General features: G+C 53.2%; 2 protein-coding genes and 1 long non-coding RNA gene across 5 annotated transcripts in view; 1 reads left to right on the forward strand and 2 right to left on the reverse strand.

Moving 5' to 3' along the window:
* Positions 1–1,796: 1,796 nt before the first annotated feature.
* MRPS23 (mitochondrial ribosomal protein S23) lies at positions 1,797–8,455 on the reverse strand. Of its 2 annotated transcripts, none has more exons than XM_051824847.2 (5): positions 8,190–8,455; positions 7,604–7,774; positions 3,894–3,971; positions 3,553–3,679; positions 1,797–2,172 (listed from the first exon to the last, which is right to left on the reverse strand). In XM_051824847.2, the coding sequence occupies exons 1-5, from the start codon at positions 8,231–8,233 to the stop codon at positions 2,026–2,028; spliced, it is 567 nt and encodes a 188-aa protein (XP_051680807.2). In that variant the 5' UTR covers positions 8,234–8,455; the 3' UTR covers positions 1,797–2,025. The 2 variants fall into 2 exon arrangements, with proteins under 2 accessions (XP_051680807.2, XP_008269477.3); XM_008271255.4 differs by having other exon boundaries at positions 1,797–2,178; positions 8,190–8,395.
* CUEDC1 (CUE domain containing 1) overlaps positions 7,638–15,077 on the reverse strand; it is an 88,848-nt gene continuing 81,408 nt past the window's right edge. Inside the window, exon 11 of the mRNA XM_070060924.1 lies at positions 7,638–7,774. The gene's annotated coding sequence lies outside the window, so the exon portion shown is untranslated. The remainder of the gene's footprint in view (positions 7,775–15,077) is intronic.
* On the forward strand, positions 8,458–14,486 carry LOC138846144 (uncharacterized). 2 transcript variants are annotated; one of them, XR_011383528.1, is made up of 3 exons: positions 8,458–8,561; positions 13,050–13,282; positions 13,424–14,486. It is a non-coding gene; the product is annotated as an uncharacterized lncRNA (long non-coding RNA). The 2 variants fall into 2 exon arrangements; XR_011383527.1 differs by lacking the exon at positions 8,458–8,561 and having other exon boundaries at positions 13,022–13,282.

A 15,077-nucleotide genomic window follows, 5' to 3' on the forward strand; every position in this document is an offset into this window, starting at 1 on the left:
TTTGGAGAATGAACCAGCACACTGGAGGACGCTCTCTTCCAATTTAAAGGAAAAACATGTGTGGGACAACAGGCACTCACACACTGCCAGTAAGTATATAACTCAGCACGATTTCTGTGGAGATGACAGAAACCACAGGTGAGCTGTCCCCTGAGCCAGCACCCACAGGTGCACCAGGCCATCGCAGCACAGTACACAGAAACAAGGTATGTTTTCACCAGCTGGGCAGGGATCAAACTGTGATGCATCCGTTGGAAGATCTCTATGACAAATGAGTATTAGCCGGAAAAACAAGGTACAGGCTCATACGTACAGCAGCTCTGTAGACACAATCGGAATATTTCTAGAAAGCCACACAAAGAAATGGTGGTAGTGTGCCCTCAGGGAAGGGAATGTGGGTAGCAAGGGACAGAAATGGGAGACTATTTACTTTTAAATTCTGAACCATGTATAATTTTTGAAGAATTATGCAATAAAAAACTTTTTTAAAAAGAGGCTTCATTATTGTGGCAAAGAAACTGCCTTTAAAAACCTGGCAACGTAAGGTCTGGAGCTCAGGGATGCCCCTTTCTCCACTATTCCACTGAAAACGGACCCAGGTCCTTTCCCAAGGCCTGGTGTGACACTTAGTACACACGGTTTGCCTACCACATGTGTTCCCATGGAGTAAATTTTCTTCCTCATCTAAAAGTAACGAAATGCCTAAGCAGTGATAAGGCCATGGGAAACAGCACGGCTCAGAACTGCTTCTGCCGCACCTGCTCCCTGCGTCGTGTGCGAGGATGTGTAGGCTGGCTGAGGACCCTGCCTACCGTGTACCAGGAGGCGGAAGAAACCCTGCACAAAGGAGAACCAGGTGGAAAACCCACACATTCCTAGGAACCGAAAACTACTGGCCTCATCACAAATACGAAGGCTACAATCTCAGAGGTCTATTTCCTTTACTTAGTAAAACACAAGAGAAACGAGGAAGGCAAGACAGTGGGTAAGGGAGGCAGGCTACCGGTGGAGAGTGTCATCTGAATCAGGTGACCCTGCACCGGGCAACCCAGTTACCTACTGAGATGTCATCAGAAGTCAGTCTTCAGCGGGTGTGATCACTCATTCATTCACCCAATAAATAAGTACTGAGCAACCTATACCTGTCCTAATTGCCTGCCACACACTCGATCTGTGACATTCTAGGTACAGTTTTGGTGTTCGTCCATCATCAGTGTTAGGTCCTCACTCTTACTGAAAGCATAATCAGCTTGGCCTCAAACTGAAAGTTGGGCCAGTGTGGTGCCGGCATCCCATATGGACACCGGTTAAAAGTCCTGGCTGTTCCACATCCAATCCAGCTCTCTGCTATGGCCTGGGAAAGCAGTAGAGGATAGCCCAAATCCTTGGGCCCCTGCTCCCACATGGGAGACCCAAAAGAAGCTCCTGGCTCCTGGATCCTAATTGGCACGGCTCCAGCCATTGTGGCCAATTGGGGAGTGAACCAGCGGATGGAAGACCCCCCCGCCCTGGCTCTCTCTAACTCTTCCAAGCAAATAAATAGATCTTAAAAAAAAAAAAATAGTCAGTAGTTCTCTTGCAAAATGTACAAAGATGATCTACAGACAGAGGTAGCTGATGAAGAGACCACACCATACGTGGAGGTCAAAGTCAGATGGATGCAGATACACACCAGGGAATCAAATGCAGCCAGCCCACTCGCAAACACAAACATTGGAGCAAACCGACTCCGAGCAACTCCCACTCCTACAATCTTTCTGGAGGTCTCGCCGTGTTATTTACAATTTCAAAGTCAATTTACTTTGTATGCAACAGGGGGAGTCTTTATTTGTAATGTCCTAAAACTGAAGCTCTTTCAAACCATGATGCTGAGCTTAGGACGGCCCAGAGACAGGAACTAAGAAAAGGCAAACATGATGCCTTGGAGATCAAGAAACATTTACACAGTTCTGCTGTTCCAAACAGCTCGGGCTTCAGCTGGGGAGCAGAGCGTGGCTGGCAGCACCGCGGCCGCGGCCCTGGCCCTCAGGCAGGCGGCAGGCCTTTCCACTCGTCTGCAGACGCCTCCAAGCGTGGGGCCTGTGGATCCTCTCTCTGAGGCTGGTTTTCTTCCACCCCAGCCTGGGGTCTGGCACTCTCACGTTCAGACTTCCTGGAAACAGGACCACCTTCCTGTTGCTTAGAAGAGCGGACAGAGGTGAGTCACACACACATTATCATTTCCCCTGTTAGCTGCCTGCAGCCACACGAGGCGCATTCTGTCACTGAGCGAGCAGCTGAGCACTGGCCTCTCGGGCCAAATCCTACTATGACAAAGGGAAACATGACAAAAATGTCCATAGAACCACAGCTGCAAAACTCCTAATAATGAACTGCTTGTTCCAAGAAGCAGTCATTACCACAACATTCCAGTACATTGAATTTAACAGTATCAGAGCTAGAGTTTAAGAACACAAGCCAAGGATCGGGAAAGAAAATCAAACTTCTCTTCAACTTGTGACAGAAAGACAACAAAAACATTTTAACAATAAAATACTCAGAGCTCTTGGGATGGGTGTTGTGGTATAAAGCCACGGCCCATGATGCCATATGGGTGCCAGTTCATGTCCTGGCTGCTCTACTTTCGATCCAGCTCCCTGCAAATGGCCTGGGAAAGCAGCAGAAGATGGCCCAAGTACTTGAGCCCCTGCACCCCACATGGGAGATCCAGAAGAAGCTCCTGACACCTGGCTTCCACCTGGCCCAGCCTTGGCTATTGAGGCCACCTAGGGAGTGAACCAGCAGATGGAAGATCTCTCTCCTTCTCTCTGTGTAACTCTGACTTTCAAATAAATAAATAAATCTTAAAAAAAAAAAAAAAAAAAAAAGATTTATTCAGCCGGCACCACGGCTCACTTGGCTAATCCTCCGACTGCGGCACCAGCACCACGGGTTCTAGTCTGGTCGGGGCGCTGGATTCTGTCCCGGTCACTCCTTTTCCAGTCCAGCTCTCTGCTGTGGCCCAAGAAGGCAGTGGAGGATGGCCCAAGTGCTTGGGCCCTGCACCCACATGGGAGACCAGGAGGAAGCACCTGGCTCCTGGCTTTGGATTGGCGCAGTACACCGGCCTTGGTGGCCATTTTGGGGGTGAACCAACAGAAGGAAGACCTTTTTCTCTGTCTCTCACTGTCTAACTCTGCCGGTCAACAAAACAAAACAAAAGATTTATTTATTTAAAAGTCAGAGTTACATAGAGAGAGGAAGAGAGGCAGAGAGAGCGAGGTCTTCCATTCAATGGTTCACTGCCCAATTGGCTACAACGGCCAGAGCTGTGCCAATCCGAAACCAGGAGCCTGGAGTTTCTTCCAGGTCTTCCATGCGGGCACAGGTGACCAAGGACTTGGGCCGTCTTCTGCTGTTTTCCCAGGCCATAGCAGAGAGCTGGATCGAAAGTGGAGCAGCTGGGACTCAAACTGACAACCATATGGGATGCCAGCTCTGCAGGATGAGGCTTTACCCTCTATGCCACAGTACCGGCCCCAATAAATCTTTAAAAACAGAAAAAATACTCACAGTTCTTGTTTCTCCTATTCGTCTTAAAATGATACCTTCTGCCAATAAAGCCTTCCCTGTTTCTACAAATAACTTTTCTTCGTCTGTCTCTCCAAGTTTCTGTAGCTCAATGTATTTCTCCACAAACCTGGAATTGCAAGCAGTCACATCTCAGGTCTGTATGTCAGGGCTGTGAAGTTGTGCTTCTACACAGAACCAAGCCCTCCCTTAACGGACCTTCTAGAAGGAACATCTTTTTCCACAAGTGGAATTCAACAAAATTCTTCAGACTGGTAACTAAACCAAAATAAAAGGGGTGCGGGGTGGGAGGGCAGAAATCCAGGGCTCGCTCAGTGACTTACCGTTGACAGGTTGACTTGAAGTTTGGATTGGACAGATCAAAAGCTTTTGGACCAGATCCATAGGCTGAATAAAACTTCCTAGAAAATACAAACGTTACAATATAAACCTCCAACTACAGATGGTGCCCAGGAACACAGTAAGGGTAATGCAGAGTAAGTGCAGGGCCCCAGGGGTGTCAGGACAGCATGACCTACACAGCCTGGGCTGTACCCACGTGGGAGAGAGCAATGAAGCTCCTGGCTCCCAGCTTCAGCCTGGCCCAGCCCTGGCTGTTGTGGCCATTTGGGGAGTATACCAGCAGATGGAAGGCCTCTCTGCCTCTCCCACTCTGTAACTCTTTCAAACAGAAATAAATAAATCTTTAAAAAAGAATGTTCTACATCTTGCCTTTTTTAAAACTGAGTTAAAATTTCCACTTCATAAAATAAGTCATTTGAAAGACAGACAAGACAGAGAGTGCTTTTCTATCAGCTGGTTCACTCCTCAAACTCCCACACCAGCCAGGGCTGGGCCAGACTGAAGCCAAGAGCCAGGAACTCCATCCAGGTCCTCCATATGGGTAGCAGGAACCCAAGAGCTGAACATCACCTACTGCCTTCCAAGGGGCACACTAGCAAGACGCTGGAGGAGAAGCAGAGTCGCTGGGCCTTGAATCAAGCACTCCACTCTGGGATGTGGGTATCCCGTAGAGTCTTAACCACTGCCCCAAATGCCCACCCCCAAATTCACCATTGTTAAGTGTACAATTCACTGATATTTCGTACATTCACAGATTTGTACAACTCTCACTTCTGTCTGCTCCAAATCATTTTCATCACCCACAAAGGAGGCCCTGTGTCCACCAGGGAGGCAGTCCCCGCTTCCCCCACAGCTTGCCTTGTTTCACCTGAAAGTTCCCAGAACTCACTTTAAATCAGTGTATGCAGACGGACTCCGGCCCTTCACCGCTGCCTTCCCTACCCTTCCTCACACATGTGGTACCACTGATCAGGACGTGTGCATTCGTAATTAAGCATCCCAACCTCCAAAATGCTTTCCAAAGACACTGCACAACTTCCAGTAATGTCTGACTGCCACATGACCCTTCATCTTTTGATCTTTGCCAGCTGGGTAAGCTGAGAAAGGATAGCTCATTGTCGTTTTAACTGGCTTCTCTTATGAAAGAGACTGGACGTGGTCTCAAGCTTAACAGCAAACAGAACTTCCTTTTCTGTGACCTGGCCATGTTCTTGCCCATTTTCCTGTTTGGTGGCCGTTATAGACTGAATGCTTGTGTCGGCCCCAAAATTCCTGTTACAACTCTGATTCCCGGTGTGCCGGAGTGTGGGGTGGGGCCTCTGGACCGGGACTAGATCATGAGCGGAGCCCTCAGGCGGGTATCAGAGGCCTTGTAAGAGGGCGAGAGCAGAGCATTTGCTTCCTCTCTGGTTCCCCCTTGTAAGGACACAAGGAATAAGGCGGAGGAGCCTGAGCTGTGGTGCTATATGCTAATCCTCCGCCTGTGGCGCCAGCAGCCCATAAGGGGCACCGGTTCTGGTCCCGGCTGCTCTTCTTCTGATCCAGCTCTCTGCTATGGCCTGGGAAAACAGTAGAAGAAGGGTCCAAGTCCTTGGGCCCCTGCACCCACGTGCGAGACCCAAACAAAACACCTAGCTCCTGGCTTTGGATTGGTGCAGCTCCAGCCATTGCGGCCATTTCGGGAGTGAACCAATGGATGGAAGACCTTTCTCTCTGTCTCTCCCTCTCACTGTCTGTAACTACCTCTCAAATAATAGCCTCCAGAATGATGAGGAGCACCTTGCCGGTGTTCAGAAGCCTGGTGATTCACTAAGCAGCCCAAACTAAGACAATGGTCTTTCTCTTACTGATTTATGAGCAAACTTTGTAGCACATCAGTAGGAAATTAATCTTTTGTTAGACATGTTGCAGAAAACCTTTCCCAGTTGGCCACCCCTTGATTCTAATTATGGCATTTTGCTATGGAGGAAATCTGAATGTTTTCTTTATGGTTTCTGGGTTTTACGGCAGGCTCAGAAAGGCCTTTATCACTCAGATGGTTTTTAACTTCTCCCAGGTTTTCTTCCAGTACAGTTATGACTTCACTTTTACATTTACGTTCTGATACATCTGGAATTTGTTATAAGTTCTTAAAAATATCCCCCTACCAAAAAAAAAAAAAGCCACAGAGATAAAGGTCCAATGAATTACATAAATACAAGTTAATCACATTCAACCAGAAAAAGGAAGCAATAAAATGTTCCAAATTCTGTAACGCTACCCAAAGTAGAGGCACAAATCATTTTAGTGTGTAAATGAAACATAAACGCACCCTCACCAATATGTAATGGATCCAACAGAGAGTGCTAAAAAGGCATTTAATTCCCCCGAAAGAGCTCACATTCTCCCCTGAGAATTTCCAGGTACAATAAAAACATACTTGTTCTGCTACCTTAAAAAAGTCTGGGGGCTGAGGGGGGTCCTTCAATGAGAGGTGCCTGGACCGCAGGGCAGCGTTTAATTTCGGCGGCAGGAATAGATGTGCACTCAGGTCAATCAGCAGTCTCGACACTGAGGAGCACAGGAAGCATCCACGCTGTGGTGCTAGATCAGGTCAGTATCTGAGGGGCAGCCTGTGTCAGCAGGTTTCCAGTGAGGGCTTTACTGCTTAGTTAGAGCTCTGACAGGCAGACGGGGATGCTAAACGTGGCCACACAAGTGGATTCTAATCCACTGACCCAGCATCGCTCCAAGGAGCTAATAAAACGCTGATGGCCACTCTCCAAACAGCCCCCATGTGACCCTCCGTCCTTCCTCCTCAGCCGGCCACAGCGCGGCCAGTAGTGGCTTCACTCGGGAGACAGTGTCGGAGCAGCTTACATGCCACACACCAGGACAGGCACTGAGGACATCTTTAGGAACACTGCCGGGGGGCCGGCCCTGTGGCACAGTAGGGTAAGCCTCCACCTGCAGGGCCGGCATCCCACAAGGGCGCTGGTTCTAGTCCCGGCTGCTCCTCTTCCAATCCAGCTCCCTGCTAACAAACAGCCTGGGATAGCAGTAGAGGATGGCCCAAGTCGTTGGGCCCCTGTACCCACGTGAGAGACCTGGAGGAAGCTCCTGGCTCCTGGCTTCAGATCGGTGCAGCTCCAGCCATTGCAGCCATTTGGGGAGTGAACCAGCATATGGAAGACCTCTCTCTCTCTCTCTCTGCCTCTGTCTGTAACTCTTACCTCTCAAACAAAATAAAATAAAATCTTAGGAAAAAACACCGCCATTAGAAGCACGTCTTCTGTGGCTGTTTAGGTTTGAGGAGAAGGCACGGGGAAGGAGAAGAGATTGGAGAACGGGTATCTGCTGCTTTCAACACCTGATCCGCAATTCGGAACAGTGTCAGGAAGAGAGCTGCCTTTACTGGAAAAACCTTCCTAAACCCTCTACACCTAAAGGCAAGTACACTAACACAAAGAAGAAACTGGTAGATTTGAACGCGTTAAGGTGCCGCGATCATGCCCGGAAACACGCCGCTGGGCTCTGCATTCCCTGGCCCAGAGCTTCTTGTTTCTCCCACCTCGGGTGCTCACTTCCCAATCTGCCTAGATGCCCAAGCCTGCGCCCCAGGACAAGCCTCCTTAGGTAAGCTACCAGGCTGCCACCTTCCGAAGCCCGTGGCCTCGCGTCCCCGGCCTGACAGCGGGGGCTGCACACTTACGCCCTAATGCGATCCTCGTGGTACAGGATGTCCTGGACGAGCGCTTTGGCCTTGCCGTATCTCAAGCGGGGCCTGCGGAAGACCGGCTCCCTCAGCGGGGGGAAGGCGGCATAGATGTCATACCAGAGCGGCTTCTCCTTCAACACCCCGGCCCGAATCAGGTCCCGAGTCCTGGGGCAGGGAACAGAGCAAGGGTCAGGGGACAACAGCCTGCCAAGCCCCCGACTCCGTCCAACCCAGGGATCACGCGGTCCGCAATTCAGAACCGGGCGGGCGCGGGGCAGGGCTGCTGCCCACCTCCAGGGAGGACACGCGCCTTTCCACGTCGCCAAGCCGACCCGACTCCCCTTCCGCGCGTCCCTCCCCGGCGCCGTCCCAATGATCGCCCATCGGCCTCGTCCGAGACACCTCCACCCGGGACCCAGAAGTCGTCGCCAAGCACAACTGCTGACAGCCAGGGGACAGCACGGCTCCCGCGCTCACACCCTGCGGGATGCGATGCCGGCCCCGCTGTGGCCCGCGCCGGCAAGAGCAGGACCCCAGCCCCGGGCAGGTCCCTTCTGCCGCCCCAGCTCCGAGCACACACCGCGAGAAGATGCTGCCCACAGTCTCCAGGCGGCTGCCAGCCATCCTCGGCGCCGGGGACGGAGCGCGACCAGCCGCTCCCGGAACCGGAAGCTGCGGCGGCCAATAAAGGGGACGGAAGTTGCTGGCCGAGCGAGGATCGCGGCGCGAACGCCAAATCCTCTATCGGCAGAGCGACCCAGGCAGAAGCAAATGATAAGCCGATCCGGGGCGCTCCGAGGGGCCGTCCCGCATTCAGACAGGAGCACTCGATAGCCGAGCCAAGGGGAGGGGCGCTATCCCGAGCCGGGAAGACTGACTGACGCGGGGGAGGGACTAGCTGTGACGGCGCTTCGCCTTTTCTGACCTTTTTGAGCCGAGTCTCTTCGAGAAGGTGGGAGTGCGCGGGGTTAAGGAAAAAGACAATTGCAGGGCAGCGCCTGTAGTGGGATCCTGGCCTGGGGGGTGGGGGAGAACACTTGTAGTCCTGCCCGTGACTGTGTGGAAGGCGGGAGAGGGGGAGTTTTTTGGTTTTGTTTGTTTGTTTGTTTTTAGATAATCCAGTTTGTGGTCATAGCTGGGCTTTTTAATCCAGTGAATCTCATACACAGTTCCCCCCCGGGTTGGGGGCCATTGTCTGGGTCAGCAGGAGAGAGCCCCAAATCACCTGGGAGAGGCTCCCAGGGTCTGGGGGCTGCTTGACAGCAGTCACTTCTTGTTTGTGTTAGCCCAGCGAGTCCACTCCTGCCCACAAGTGAGAAGGCAGGGCCACAGGAGGCTAACTGACCGGATAGGCTACGGCCACAGCCAGCCCTGCAGCCCACCACCCCGCCTGGGCCCCCAGGACCCAGCACTGCCTCCCGAGACTAAAGCAGGAGGCGGAGGCAGTGATGTGAGGCCCGGGCTCCGCTGAGAAGTGGGTCTCTGCTGCCTCGGGACCCTCTGGAGCAGCGAGGGTCAGCCCTGAGCTGAGGGTGAAGGGGGGGTCTCCCGGCCCTGGGAGGCCTGGAGGACTTGGCCCGGGAGAGCAGACGTGCTCCCAGCTAAATATAGTCTGCTCGGGCCTCCTGACACTTTCTAATTCTGTCCAAGCCGGAGCCAGCCGCCAGCCCGGAGGGCAGGCGTACTACCCTTCTCCCACCCGGCCTGGGCATGTGCAGTCACAGAATTAGATGGGTTTCTTCCAAGTTCAAGGAGGGGAGCCAAGACTCAAGCCCTCAGCCTCGGAGGGATTGTGAGGTGGGACTCTTCCAGGTCGTCGGGTGCTCCCTTCCTCTCTGTAGCTGAGATGGCAGAGTGGTGGTGAGCAGCGTCGAGGGGAGCCTTGGGGGCTGTGAGAGCCTGCAGTAGGAAGTGCGCACCCCAGAAGCCTTCATTCCTAACCCGGGAGGAAGCGGCTGGGCAGCTGGGGTGGAGCAGATTGGACGTGTGGGGCTTTCTGCCTTCTTGGGTGGAGACCGCAGCCTCCACAAGGGGCTGGGCCATGTCATCCAGTCGTTCAGCCACCTGCTGCAGGAGGTAGTGTACTACAGATAAGGAGAGGGAGCTTGGGAACTTTCTGGAAGGCTGTGTTCCTCCCACTTGACTACTTGGCCCCATTTTGGCCCTACCATCATGGAGATGTGCCCACGGCTAAGTTGTGTGACTGTTCAAGCCTCTGCTTCTTCAGCCATTACAATGTGGACGGTAGCATCAGTTACCTTTGTAGCTTTTTGCAAGGGGAAAGTGGCCACCTTGTAAAGCTGGCACCCAGTGCATGCTGGGGGGGTGGGGCGGGGCTATAGGTCTGAGGGCCCTCGTAGCTCACGGTTGCTGTTGTGTGAGCTGCCAACTGCCACCTGGCACTGTGGCGTTTGGATGATACTCCCAACATTGTGGCCCATGTCTTTGTAAGCAGTGCCCTTATAGAAACGGTGCCTGGGAGTTTGTCCGGCAAACAGAGGAAGACTTTTCCCGATAGTGGAACAGCTCTGAGAAAAGCCCAGGACGTCGATCATGTCCTTAACGCTGCACACACCTATGGCGGAGAGCCAGGATCAGGGGGCAGGGCACTTGTTGCTTTCAAACTGGGTGTGGGGGAGCCACCATGGTGGTGCAGAGGTTAGGCCACTGCCTGTGACACCAGAATCCCATATGGGCACTGGCTCGAGTCCCATCCATCTGCTCCACTTCTGGTCCTGCTCCCTGCTACTATGCCTGGAAGAGCAGAACAAAATGGCTCCAGTGCTTGGGCCCCTGCACCCACAGGGGAGCCCTGGATAAGTTCCAGGGTTCTGGCTTCAGCTTGACCCAGCCCCAGCCATTGCAAGCATTTGGGGAGTGAAGCAGTGGATGGAAGATTTCTGTCTTTCCTTCTCTCTATATAACTCTGCCTTTCAAATAAATGAAATAATTTTTTTAAAAAGATTTTATGTATTCATTTGAGAGGTAGATTTACAGACAGAGGGAGAGACAGAGAAAGGTCCTCCATCTGCTGATTCACTTCCCAAATGGCCACAACAATTGGAGTTGGGCCCATCTGAAGTCAGGAGCCAGGAGCTTCCTCCGGGTCTCCCATGTGGGTGCATGGCCCCAAGGACTTGGGCCACCTTCTACTGCTTTCCCAGGCCATAGCAGAGAGCTGGATGGGAAGAGGAGTGGCTGGGACAGGAATCTGCACCCATATGGGATGCTGGTGCTGCAGGTGGAGGCCCAGCCTACTATGCCACAGTGCTGGCCTCAAAATAAATCCTTTTATAAAGGAGGTATGGAGAGTGGTAGGAACAGGTATTTGGCCCAGTGGTTAAGACATTGCCCAGAACACCTGCATCCTGTACTGGAGCGCCTGGGTTCGAGTCCCAGCTCTGCTTCCTGCTAACGTGCACCCTCAGTAGGTGATGGCTCAAGTAGTTGGGTCCGTTCTGCCCAGGTGGGCTCCTGGCTCCAGCTTGGCCCAGCCCCAGCTGTTGTGGGTATTAGGCAAATGGGTCAGCAAATGGGAGATCACTCCCCCTCTCTCCCTCCTCTCTCTCTCTCTCTGTTCCTCTGCCTCTCTAAATAAATAAATAAGAGGGGAAACAATAGTCAGTATTCAGTACGAGGTGCTGAGTCCCAGGACCAGGAGGAAGAAGGGCAAGGAGGGAGGGCTCACCGCAAAGGCGGTGGAGGCTCCTCCCCTCCTGGCTGAGCACGCCCCCACCCCACGCCCTAGATACGCGGAGCGGGAGAAAGCTGTGGCTGACCATGCAGATCCTCCACCGCTCCGTGCACCAGGCGTGCTGCTCAGTTCCATTTCGAGATAGATTTTTACGTTCCTCTGAGCCTCAGCTCAGCCGCTGGGAAATGGGGACATTGACAGGAGCCGGCCCAGCGCCGTGTGAAGAGAGTGAGCGAGCGAGTGCCTGCCAAGTGCTGCACACGGGCCTGGCCTGCAGCAGCTCCTCAGTCAGCACGCGCGGGGCGATCACTTCTGACTTCTCCCCGTGCCCCACAGGGAAATCCCACCCGGCGACCTGCAAGTCATTTTCACTTAGCTTCCCAGTCTTTCCTTCACCCCAAGGAGAATTCAGGTAGAGACCGGCACTTTCTGCCCACACCTGCCGCAGGCTCCTTGCCGCCACGGAGGGCAGCACCTGGCCTTCCATTGTTAGGATCACTCCGGTGTTTTGCTGCCTACCACGGATGAGGTCACTAGAAGGCTGGTGATTCAGGGTTGCTGTGGACTCTGGGAGCAACTTGCTCTCTCTCAAGCACATGAACATCCTGGGGGTCTTGGGCAATGCACGTTCTGATTCCATAGGTCTAGGGTAAGGCCTGAGCTTCCATGTTTCTCGCCAGTCACCAGGTTGATGTCCATGCTGCCCAGGCAGGGTAACCAACTCACCCAAATCTGCCCAGGACTTTCCAAGTTTGAGCACTGAAAGCCTTGTGACCAGGGAAACCAGGACAGTGGGTCCCTGTATCCACAGACCACACTTGAATATCAAGGTTGTAGCAAGACATGCTCACAATTCCTCACTCCAGAGTCCCTGGAATAATCTGGAAGTAACACCCAACTCCAGGCTTCACGCTCCAGGCAGGGCGGATGCTTATATAGTCATAGTGGCCCAAAAGCAAAAAACAAAAAAGCCTTTGCTTTGCAAATTTTACAAAGCACATGGCCATATGGACAAAGTACATTCCCTTCTGCCAAACAGGTGCTCACATCTGGGAAAAATGATGCTAGTGGCCAGTGACCGCGAGTTTGGCAAGATGGCCACCAGGGGGCAGTAGATTTACACAACCTCCCTCTCCCCCTCCCCCACCCCCAGCTCCAGAAATTTCGAACTCTTCCTCCAGCTGGTCCAGCCGGCTAATCCACGAATTAATCTGTGCTGTGATAATGGGCATAAGGAGTTTTCTCTCAATAGCATATTTGCTGTTTAATGGAAATGCTAAGAGACTATTTTTAAAAATCAGATGACGAGTGCTCATGGGGGAGTTCCAGGGCTGGTGTTGGCCGTCACGGTCACTGCGCAGGTGTTTCAGGGCAGCAGCCCTTTCTGTGCACACACCCTGCATCTGTCAGGGGTGGGGACCAGGTTTCACCTGCTGTCCCCTCCATAACACAGCTTAGTGGTTAGGCAGTGGCCCTGGAGTTCAAATCCTGCCACAACCCCATACTGAGGGTGGATGTTGAATAAGGATCTCAGCCCGTCTGTGAAATGAGAGTAACTCTGGTTTCATATAGCCACTTCAGGGACTGACTGGGTAAAACAGTGCAAAATGCCCCCCGGAGTAACAGGCGTACAGAATGGCTGGCACCATCCCGCACCCTGTCTTGCCTTCTGCATTCTTCACACCAAGTGCTCCTGTCTTCCTGCCCCCCCACCCCAGCCCCTATCGGTCCCCTCTCGCCAACCAGGTGACTGAAGGGATCAGAGGGAGAGCTGAGTCTCTGGCAGGAAACACCAGGACAGTTCTGGGCACGGCAGTTCTCAAGATCTTTCATGCTGGGACCGAGCCTCAGACACCACGTTTGTACGAGGGGCAGGGGGCACTGTCTGCGTCAGGCTCCAGATGGCTCAGGTCAGCATTTGCACAGAAGACAACCCTGCCAGCATCACCTTGCGGCTACTTGGAGCCCAGTGTTCTCAGGTGAGCATGGGGTGGTGGGCAGGTGGCTGGGGCAGTCACCTGCTGCAGCCTGTCCCAGCTCAGGGGTCCCGTACACACGTTTCAACTGGGAGGCTTTTGTACTCCTTGTTAGAGCTGGTTCTCTCTCTCCATCACCCTCAGTCTCATCATCACACTAGCAGGCAAAAAGGTGCCTGGCTTCTCCAACTTCGCTGCATATTGGAGTCCCCTGAGGCTTTACAATCTGATTCCTTGCTGACCTCAAACCAATCAGAATCTCAGGGACAGAGCCCACACATTAATGACTGCCATGCACAGCAAGTTTGAGAGCCGGTGCTGTTGAGAAGTGTGCCTCGAGCCTCAGGCTGCAGACAAGGCACCAGAAGAGTGAAAACGCACACAGGTTCAGCAGCTCGGGCAGAGCCTGCGATTCTGGGATTCTCAACAAGGCCCCTGATGATCCCGCTGCTGACAGCAGGCTTGTGGAGCTGTGGCTCTCAAACTTGAGCCTGTCCCAGAAGCATCTGCAGGGCTTATTAAAATGCACCCCAGCTTCAGATTCTGTGGACGTGGAAAGGACCCGACAACACGCACTCCTAGCAAGCTCTCCAGTGATGCCAACGCTGTCAGTACCTGGTGTGTGCTTTGGGCAGCAAGGGTGAAGGGGATGAAACAGTGGGATCAGGCAGCCCTGGGCCCCCTGAGATGCTGGCTCTGTGATCTTGGATAAGCTGCCTAGCCTCTCTGAACTGTCAATTCATCACCTATATAAATCAACTGGGTGAATATGACACACCTAACAGATTGTACACCGTGCGGTCCTTGGAACTGATGGCAATTTAATTACCTGGGGAGTCTCTCTCTCTCTCTCTCTCTCTCTCTCTCTCTCTCTCTCTCTCTCACACACACACACACACACACAGGATGAACGTTTGGTGCAATAAACATACTGCTTCAGACTCCCCTGACATCATATCAGAGTGCCAGTATTCGAGTCCCAGCTCCACTCCTGATTCCTGTTTCCTGCTGATGCAAACCCTGGGAGGCAGCAGTGATGCCCAAATACTTGAGTCCCTACCACTCAAATGGGACACCCAGATGGAGTTCCTGGTCCCTAGCTTGGGCCTGGCCCAGTCCAGCTGTTGAGGGCACCTGGGGAATGAGCCAGCAGGTAGGGAGAGGTCTCTTTCTCTTCCATTTCAAATAAAATTGTGAAAGCCCCCCAGTTGTTGATTTAATTGGCCTGGGTAATCCTCAGTGCTAGGCGTGGCCTGGTTCCATGGCTCCCCAGCTCCACAGTTTGCTGGGCTGCACCCCAGTCTGACTCAGTTGAAACCTGGCATTTTGAAAAGGCTCCCGGCGGTGCTGGCACGATGCGCCAGGAATCAGTGGAGCAGGGCAGAGCCACAGGGGTGTGGGAACAGCCCTGGTGTGCCTTCAGTGCCCCATCAACACCTGGTACAGGTGCGCCACCTGAGGAGCCCACCTGGGTCTGATGGGCTCAGGAACCTCTTTGCAAGGGAGGGCAGGGGGACCAGCGGGTACCTGGGAAAGGAGAGGGCTGGGCTCCAAGCCTCCAGCGACAGGGAGCAGCCTTGGCTGGGTGACCAGGAGCTCAGCAACAAGATGCGTGCTTGGAAGCCACAAGGAGGTCTTTGGCTCAACACCAAGAAAAACTTAGTAACCTTGAGAGCTGCCCTTCCGAGAAGAGCATTAGCTTCCTGTTTTGGTGGCCAGTGTGCTGTCCCTGTAGCTGCAGGTTGTCTAGCCCAGCTGGGGAGCTTGCGGGGTGGAGACAGGGACCCGAGGCCCACAC

The sequence above is a fragment of the Oryctolagus cuniculus genome, chromosome 17, assembly GCF_964237555.1.
Source record: "Oryctolagus cuniculus chromosome 17, mOryCun1.1, whole genome shotgun sequence".
NCBI lineage: Eukaryota > Metazoa > Chordata > Mammalia > Lagomorpha > Leporidae > Oryctolagus > Oryctolagus cuniculus.